The sequence below is a fragment of the Poecile atricapillus genome, chromosome W (genome assembly GCF_030490865.1).
Source record: "Poecile atricapillus isolate bPoeAtr1 chromosome W, bPoeAtr1.hap1, whole genome shotgun sequence".
Lineage (NCBI taxonomy): Eukaryota > Metazoa > Chordata > Aves > Passeriformes > Paridae > Poecile > Poecile atricapillus.
In genome coordinates, this window is record NC_081288.1 from 50,530,782 (window position 1) to 50,540,688 (window position 9,907).

The window sequence follows — 9,907 nt, forward strand, 5'->3', positions numbered from 1 at the left end:
GCCAGAGATGGACACTTCATCAGAAACTGTAGTGACAGGACAGTGAGTAATGGGTACAAACTGAAAGAGAGGAAATTTAGGTTAGATATTAGGAAGAAATTTTTAACTGCAATGGTGGTGAGGCACAGGAACAGGTTGCTTGGGGTGGGTGTGGGTGTTCCAACCCTGGTAGTGTTCAAGGGCAGGTTAGATAAGGCCTTGAACAACCTGGTTTGGTGGGAGGTGTCCCTGCCCATGGCACAGAGGGTTGGGACTAGATGGTCTTTAAGAGGCATTCCAGCCCTTAACAGTCTATGATTCTATGATTATATGGGCCTCTGCTCAGCACACTAAAGGGACATTTTGTTTTATTTTTCTCATGAAAATCTCTGTTTTGACCTCATCAGATGGATGATCCAGAAACAAAAGGCTCTGCTGACTCTCTAGTATGCCTGTACCTTAATGTGACAGAGCTTCCCACACATTTTCAAATTCCATTACAGAGAAACTGAGCTGAGGAGATAGTACAAGGTCTGGAAATGTTTTCAATGCCTATATATTTTTTATTGTTCTTTTAATTTTAATTCAAAGAAAGATGTATTTTTATGTTATTTACCATATCATAACTGGTATGTAAATTCCAGATAGCTTGCTGGAAAACTTGTTTTCCAAAGGTAATATTTAGTGTTACTGTATATTCATGTGAAATGAAAATCTTTGTAATTCAGAAACTGATTACATTCTTCAAGAACTGAATACTGAGCAATGTAGTTGGTGTCTAATGTATTAAAAACTTGTCACTTGAAAGTTCTGAAGATTGATTTCAGCAGAAATCAAGTAGCTTGGGTGCTGTGCATCAATAGTCACATCAAATATTGCCCAATATGTTTTGCTGCATTTGGTTCTGAATTAGTAGTCTCACTTCTTTCATCTGGTGAACATACTTCCTGATGACTTCAGATCATGTACTATTTGTTCAAGTGTAAACTGGGAAGACAACCAGACTCAAGCTCTCCTTTCCACCACTCCTAACAATCTCATCATGACACCAGTTAAGATCTGCAAACCTTTCATCAGATGTAGAAATGAATGGAAAGGTTGCTTCTGTAGCATAATAATTAGTGTATTTACCATGTTAACAGACCTATTACAGTTCATTTAGCCATGTTTATCTTGTTATAAACTGAACTCCCCTTCTCACAAATTATGTAAAGAGCATTGTGCAAAGAGGGCTTCAGACTATGTTTAACTGTGTCTAGTCAGTACACAAGAGTCTGGACTAGTCCAGGGACAGCTCCCATGGAAAGGCATAGTGGCACAACACACTCCAGGAAACTCCATGAGTATCCTGGAGATACCAACTGCTTCCTATGACTCCATCGTAAGCCAGTGATTCTCCTTCCACTTTGCCCCAAGGATACAACTGGGATGTGAGCATTAATACCTGTAAACATGTAAAGGTCCTCAAATGCAAGATGTCATAGAATTGTCAGGTCTCACAATAGTATTAAAGCAGCATCACCAGCAGCAGCAGGATTTATCTAAGTAGGAGAAAGAGGTTTACCAGCATTCATACACCCCGAGAAGCAAGTGCATTAGGAACTGTGTGAAGCCCCAGCTACAGCTGTACACAGCAGAATGGTAAGGCCTAGCTGCTATGCAGCGCTTGAAAGTATGTCAGGAGAAGTGAAGGCCTTCTGTCCATTCACAAAGAGACTGTGCATAGACTGTTAAATGTTATATGATGGCTGCTTTTTAGCTACACTGTTGTTAAAGCATATGGAAATCACAGCAGTCAAAAGCTACTCTTTCTTGTCCTGCAGGTTTTTTTATCAGAGGGTAGGTTGTGTTTGTCAAGAGGTGGCTGTTTCTACTTTCTGCTCTGAAAACAGCTACTAAAAGTATTACCTTAGACTACAAAGTGAATAGATTTGTGCAATAGCTGAAATCCTGAAAGGCCTAGAACCCTCTTTTCACAAAATGCAGGGATAACTTTTAAAGTTAAAAAAAAAGAGAGTATAATTCAAATAACTGAAGCAATAGAACATAATATTTCATTAAATCCCCCCCCAAACAAACAAACAAAGCAACAAACAACCCACAACAAAAAAGCAATAGATAATGGTCTTGTGTCTCCAGCTAGAAAACTGACATAAATAGCTTTTCTGGTATAAGGGCAACAACATAAGAGATGTTGAAAATTCAGTCAAAAGGAAAAAGAAATACTTTGAATTTTCCTTGTACCAGGCAAACAGGAATCTTTGCAACTACAAGCTGACTGTGCCAAAGTAAGGGGACCAACTCCCTGAAGTGCTCTAAGGTAAGTTACTGAAATGGGATAAACAGGTATTGGGACTAAGAGAAGTACAATCACTGCACTAATGTTAACTGAAATCATACCATATGATACATTAGTTCATAAAATTATTTAACCTAAGCAAAAGTAGGTAAGAAAATAATAGCCAACAGAAGGAATTTCAACGGTTTCAGTCATTTCTGTCATCTCAATTTTCCTTTTCATAAGAATTACTTCATCAAGCTGATGACAAATCATACGTCAAAGTTTATTAAGAGGAAAAACAGGGGTATCTGATTTTACACTCAAGTAATTGATAAATACAATTCTTTAACAATAAAGGTTCATCAGAACCCAGGAAACAAAGCCATTATGCTGTGCAAACACCTTTCAATGAAGTACATACAGCTTTGGGCAAATAACACAATTTCTCATAGCCCTGCTGACTGAAGATAATTAACTTTGTGAAAATTTTGTTCTCCTGCAGTGAAACTGTTGCCCAATTCTGTGAAACTATTGCCAGGGATCTTTTTCAAAGTGTAGGTAAAGGAGTCTGTGAAAATCTGCTTGTGTTAAAATGTATTCTATTGAAAGAGCAATACTTAATATTTTACTGAAAAAATGGCAAATTTTTTTAACTTTGGGAAGTATAAAGTGAATTGAGTGGCAATTTTATGAGGGGGGTTTATTGGGTGTTTTTGTTTTGTTTGTTTTTTGCTTTTTTTTTTTTGTTAAGGTAGGCTGGAACATCAAAGATCAAACTTTGATCTGTGCTTGCACACACCCAGTTGAAGTATCATGTGCAGGATCATATGCTGCTAGGCAGCTTTCAAAGGTGATACTTCTGTCTGAAGCTCCTCTTAGGGCTGTAAATTTCATTTGTACATAGTAATTGTGCATTGGGTCCCTTTCTAGCAAAAATGGCATGCAGAAATCAGGATTTGGAGAACATGACCTTCCCACCCAATTATTTATGTAAGACCTGCCCATAGTCATTGCTTTGTGCTCTGCTGAACAGAGAGACAGAGGAAGTGGAAGAATAGTATCAAAATACATAACTCCAAAAGATAAAAGCCAAGATTTCTAGCAAAGAGTGGCAGTGTCCACAGCACAAGATCAGAAGGAAATTCTGTGAACAGTGGAGAGCTCATCTTCCTATGCTCCTTATTCTGCTGCTGTTACAGATTGTGCTCCTTGGTTCAACCTAGAACACCCTAACAAGTCAGAGAGGCTTGTGGCAGACACTCTTGGCTGAGCCATTTCACCTTTGGTACTTAAAGAAACAGGTCCTAGACACACTACTGTCTTTCAACCATAGACCACACAATCTGTCTGAGCATGAACAGAATAAGACTATTTACATCTCCCATTTTGCACCAGGATTTTTTACTTTGGTTTTGGTCCAAACCTTCTGTGGAAGTCATATGCATCAGTTAGAGAAGCCTATTAGTTATTAACATAGGTTTGTTACAAGGAATATGCTCGAGGACAAAAGACTAATTGACTAAGCCCAGGATTTTAACAAGTTCTTCCAACATTGTAAAAGAAACATGTGCACAATGATATTATTATAGTTCTAATAACCTCCTAATGCAGAAATACACAGAATTTCTCACACAAAATAGTTAAGACTTAGGTTTTGGAGAAAAAAGTACAAATATCAAATAAACCTGGTATGCCCAGAAAAAAGGATAAGTACAAAAAATAAACAAGAGACAGAGTCCATACCCCTAATCTGATTTACATAGCCTTACATGTACTTTACTTGAAATAGATGTTAAATACAAATGGTGATCTCATTCTTAGGTGTATCTACTTTGTAATAAGAACACGGGCTACAGAGTGGCATATTCTAAAATAAAAATACTCTAAAAATATTCTAAAAGAAAAAAAAAAACCAAAAACCTTTCATGTTTCCTTAGTTCTCTTTAGTCTCATCCATGTGACAGCAGCAGGGAGCTGTTAGGTGTAAACTGTCATTATAGGGAATGTGAGCATAAGCACACAACTTAGAGCAGTCTGCTCACTAGCTATCTAGTTAAGACTAATTTCAAAAGTCTTGTCATCTTGACTGGAAGATTAATAGCTGCTTCCTCCTGATTAAACATTGAAACCAAAATTATGGAACTTGTTGATGGCCTCCCTCACATGCTCAATTTATAAACTTTCACTGTGAGCCACTCTATAGTTTTACTTCTCCATTCAAAAAGTTTTTACCTGGCAATATTTACCTAAGGCAATATTTAATCACGAACAATATAAAATTATAATTTTTGTAATGAGGACAGATCATTCAAATCACTTTTACTGGGCAGAGTCTTTGTTGTACTGAACAGTAAGAGGGGTTTGCAGAAGTATCTACTACATATTTTTTTGAAAGTTATCCAGAACCAAAGCTCAGTCTTACACCCAACACCAAGCCATGTTTGGAAATTCACTTCATCTGAGCATTTTCTTGAGGTCACTGCTGCCCATTCCTTCTCCTTGCATACAAGCCAAGGCAAGCGCAGAATCCAACAACACTGACAGCGAGGCCTAGGAGGAAGGCAATGGTATCTCCTGCGTCCAGGGCTTCAGCTACTGGCAGCACCAGCAGCAGTGACACGAGGACCAGGAAAAGTTTTGAGGTGTTCTTGGCCGAAGGCATGCTGAAGACCAGCCGACCCCAGGGGGAAGTTAAATGAAGAAAGTGGTGGACAGTAGGTACTTCGCAGATATCTACAAGGAAAACAAAAGGAACATTACAGGATCTTCCTTCCTTTCCCCCTGGATTTGTCTTACAAAAGCCAACTCATTGATGCATTACAGGTCTTTGTGTGGGGCTCATGAAATTTAGGTTTTATCTTTTCAATTACAAAAGCAAATGACTTATTACTGTGAGACAGCCACAGTGGATTTGCTATCTTGTTGTGTAACTCTGTGGAAACTAATCTTATGAAGACTTACCGTGAGGTGAAGTCAGAACAGGCTCTCCTGTCTGCAGCTACCAGAGCCTGCTTACCTGGTGCTTTGCTACGCGGGCCTGTTTCACCAGGTGTTTAGGGCCTGATGGCTGCTGCACATCACCCACCCACACTTCGTAACACCGGGAATCCTCGGGATCCGTGAGTATGAACAGACTACAGTACACTGGGCAGGGTGTGAATATAACCTCCCGGGCAGTGCCACCGTGCACACCCTCACTGGGGGACAAATGTCTGTCGTGGTTCCCGCAACTCGGAAAGGTGCACGCCGGCACCAGCCCGGACCGCCCTCTCCGCAATAGTTCTTGCCGCGGGGATGGCTCGTTCCCGGGGTGCACACGACGAAAACCCGCTCCGGGACACCCGTATAAGCGGCTGCTCCGCTCGCACCCCGGCGGGGCCGCTGCCGGACCCCACCAGTCCCGGGGCGCCCGCGCCGCCCCGTCCCGCCGCCGCGGGGCTGCGGGCCGGCCGCTTCTTGGGGCAGCCCCCGGCAGGCCCTGCCCGCACGGTGCCCCTCAGTCACCTCCTGCCGCCGGCTCCGGGCTGGGGCCGTCCCCGCTCCGCGCCGCCTGCGGGGCGCTCAGCAGCCGAAGGCACCGGCCCGCGCCGCCCCGCCGAGCTGCCACTGCCCGGCCGCGGCCATGACAGGAAGGGGCGGTGGCGCGGCCGGGGGCGGGCGTGACCCGGCCGGGCCTCCTCCGCTCCGCTGGGCTGCGCTCCCGCTGCGGCGCCCGCCCGCTTCGCCCCGCCGCGCCCACCGGGACTCCCGGGGGCGGCTCGGGGGAAGAGGCGTCGCCAGCTGCCCGGGCGGCCCCAGGCCCCGCCGGTGGCCCCGCGAGCGGTGGTCGCCAGGCCGGCCTGGGCCTGGAGGGACGCAGCGGGGCCGGGCGCCTCCCGGGAGCCCTGGCCGCCGGTGCCGGCTGCTCCCCAGGGCGGCTCCCAGCCGGAGCCGCGGAGTGCCCGTGGTCCCATGAACCTCGGCTCGTGAGAATGTCAGCAGAGAGAAGCGGGACCACGCGCCCTCACTGCGGCTCCATGGAAGTGGAAGTGTAGAAACACGCCGATTTGGGCTGGTCGTCTGATCTTTTCTTCTACAAAGAAACGAGTAGAAGAAGTCACCATGAGTTCGCGTCATTTCAGATTTAGGCCCTCGTGATAACAGCACTAATATGTGCCATCATAACCAATTCCTACTGTGAGGAAAGCAGTTAAAGCAGTTTTTATATGGTAGAGAGCAGCGGCAGCCTTGCTAAGCAAAAATCTGAGGGAAATGTTAACAGGTAATTAAGAGAGAGCACTCCCCAAGATCTTAGCTTGTCCCAGCTTTTATCTTATTTATGTTTTGGGTAAGGCTGCTTGTAGAAATTGCATATTAGGCCGTTTTGTTGCACTAGGTAATTCCTAAGCAGAGCCCAGTCTTTATTTTTTAGTGGCAAAGGTGTGTGCCCAAGTTTAGATAAAAGACCAGTAAGCAAATATTATAAGTTCACAGTATGTCTCAGGAGTGCTCAGAGAAATAACCTAAAGAAAGTATCCTAATTTAATGTCAAAATCAGTCTAGAATTTGTAATTCATTATGACAAGCATTAACTCATGACTGAGAACCCATGTCCTCACAATGTTCCCCACGACTTCTGTAAAAAAGCAACTTTTATAAATATGTCTCTTTACCAAAGCAATTCTGATGAGCTTCTTTAAAGAGAAGTGGAGATCAAGATCATTCAAGATTCAACATACATACAGCTTTGCCTCTCCCTTATAAAATTTCGCTGTAATTGCTTTTGAGCAGCCATTCTTCATAGCTGTAGGAACTTCACACATCTGAGGTTAATCTTTTTATTAATGTTCTTCTTTTCCCCATCAGTCAGGATCCATCAGCTATCAATTGTCATAAGACGATAAATTTCCAGGGATAGAAACATCTTTTTGTACCTTTATTCAAAGTACCATGAAAGCATCATCTTTATAAGCAGGAGTGCCTAGACTCTGATAATGCAAATAATAATGAATATCAGTGTAACTCATAAATATCCTTTTTATTAATGAAATGCCTATTTCACAGTTTTTCAGATCTTAAATATTTGATTCTTCATGTTCAGTTCTGAAGGCATTTTCTCAATAAGCTGATGCCAGATAAACTCACAGGAGAAAAATCTTGAAATTTCTGAGCATGTCATGGCATGGAAAAGAGTAATGCTGTGATGCCTTAATCAGTCGCAGATAAATCATAACCCCTAAAAAACCTGAAGAATGTAATTTGAAGTGCAGATATGTCATCTCAATCACTGCTGTCACCTCAGAAGAATGGGCCTTGGAGTCCTGGCCCTCTTAATTCCTTGCTTAGTCTATTTACTTCATCCTGCACTGTTGACAAGTAAATGTTATGTTGTTCTGCAGTGTCAAAACATGTTGAATTCATCCCTCTAAATTTTGGTGCTCTATTTGTTGTTGCCACCACCTACCAACTAAAATTTTCAGTACTTGCCATTTAGTCCCACAAAACAGACACAAAGGGATTGAACAATGACTTTCAAATCTATCTTTTATAACTAGAAATGTCAGTACCAAAAAGCTGTGGCATTTTTGGACCTAAGGATTTTGAAGGTGAGGAGTGTAAAATCCAAGAGAAAGACTGGGTTTAACACACTCCTCTTAATATCTCAAGAACTGTACACGTTCACAGGCAGTTGTAATGACACAAAGTACAGTATGTATGTGGAAAATATTGATTGTAAGATATATGATTTATTAGTAACATCATGGAAGTGCCATTGAGAGCTAGAGAACAGTGCCATTTGGGGATATTTCTTTGGCTTATTAGCTCTTTCAGTTCCACTGCATTTTGTAGCTTTGGCTTTCAGAAACAGTGCTTTTTTGGCAAAAAGCCAACAAAATCCAAACAGTCAAGGAGGCTCTATTGGTTTTGTGCTGTCAGAATAGCAGAGAAATGTGTATTCAGCTTCAAGCTCTGCCATCAACTTCCTGCATCACCTCAGGCAAATCTTCCTTTTGACCTATCACAGCTTTGATTGCTTAGCTCAAGCTATTATGTAACTAATATTCAGAGGAAAGTCAGAGGATTCCCAGAGCTGACAAGCTAAAGCTTTGTAAATTTTGAGCACAAGGCTAAGGAGGTAGGTATATGTGAGACTGGAAATTGAAAATAAAGTGTACTTTCTGGAGCGGAAAAAGTTATAATCAGCTACACCCTGAAGGGGGTACTTGTGGGGGTTTTGGATTTTTTTTTTCTTCCTCCTTCTTGGTTAATCTAGTTTTTTGAGAGCCGTTTGTTTATTGCATGACCACAGTGATCTGATGTCATACTTTCACCCCAGCCAGCAATGTAGCCCCACGTGGCCACTTGCTCCCTGCCCCACCAGCAGGCTTGGCAGAGAGAATCAGAAGGGTAAGAGTTAGAAAACTCAAGGGTTGAGATAAAGATAATTTAACAGGAAAAGCAAAAGCTGCACTCACAGACAAAGCAAAACAAGGAGTTAATTCACTGCTTCCCATGGCAGGCAGGTGTTCAGCCATCCATAGGAGAGCAGGACCCCTTCACACATAACAGTTACTTTGTGCATTGGGTTTTCCTGGACAAGCTTTGGTAGCAGAGGGGCTACAGGGGTGGCTTCTGTGAGAAGCTGCTAGAACCTTTTTCCATGTTTTCATGGCAGAGCCAATCCCTGGCAGCTCCCAAGATGTGCCACTGGTCAAAGCTGGGCCTATCAGAAATGGTGGTAATGCCTCTGTGATAACAGATTTAAGAAGAAGAGCTATTGCACGGTTGTAATTGTGGCCAGAGAAGAGCGGGGTGAGAATATGTGAGAGGAACAACTCTGCAGGCACCAAGGTCAGTGCAGGAGGGGGAAGAGGTGTTCCAGGCACCAGAGCTGAGGTTCCTCTGTTGGGCTGGTTCTAGTTGGGAACCAATCTAACCTGTTCATTACCTGGGCTGGTGTCGGTGCCCAATGATCAAGTGTGCTGCTTCTCCTGTCCCAACCATGCATCCTGGTGGAGTAGAGCCCAAGTCATGTATCTGGAAAGATGGAGGAAGCCTATGAAATGGGAAAATAGTATCTATCTATGAAAGGATTGGGGATTGTAGTGAATTAAAAGGTATGTTTGGTATAGAGGTTGTAGTTTAAGTTGTATGTGTAGGCAAGAAATGATTCCTGCAATGAGAAATACAGTGGAACAGTTGGAAGATAGATAAATTATGTGACCTCTGAGAATGATGCAAATGGTATGGAATAAGGGGTGGATATTTTATTGGCTCTGGCTGAGCTGGAGTTCCTTTCCCCGAGCAGCCCTAACAGTGCTATGCTGTGCTGTGTTGTGCTGTGCATTGGTAGGTGGAAAGGTGCTCAGAACACACAAGTGTTTTGGCTACAGCTGAGCAGAGCTGTTTATCTAACATTTCCTCCCTTTCCCTCTCATCAAGATGCTGGGAGTGGACAAGATTCTGGGAGGATTTCTGGGAAGATTTCTGACCCAAATTAACCAAAGGCATATTCCATACCATATGATGTCAGCTCAGATATAAAAGCTGAGGGAGAGAGGAGGAATGAGGAGCATTCATTAATTTACAGTGTGTACCTTCCAGAGCAGCCTTGATGCATGCTGAAGCACTGTTTCCTGGGAAGTAGGTGAGCATTGCTTCTGATGG

At 43.0% G+C, this 9,907-nt stretch overlaps 1 protein-coding gene across 1 annotated transcript; it reads right to left on the reverse strand.

The window, feature by feature from the left end:
• Nucleotides 1-2,522: 2,522 nt before the first annotated feature.
• Nucleotides 2,523-5,970, reverse strand: SMIM30 (small integral membrane protein 30). The gene is made up of 2 exons (XM_058863656.1): nt 5,765-5,970; nt 2,523-4,993 (listed from the first exon to the last, which is right to left on the reverse strand). The coding sequence occupies exon 2, from the start codon at nt 4,920-4,922 to the stop codon at nt 4,737-4,739; it is 186 nt and encodes a 61-aa protein (XP_058719639.1). The 5' UTR covers nt 4,923-4,993; nt 5,765-5,970; the 3' UTR covers nt 2,523-4,736.
• Nucleotides 5,971-9,907: the final 3,937 nt, after the last annotated feature.

Bases quoted from the DNA above. Each gene is read 5' to 3' on its own strand.
- SMIM30 (XM_058863656.1), bottom strand. From the start codon at position 4,922: ATGCCTTCGGCCAAGAACACCTCAAAACTTTTCCTGGTCCTCGTGTCA.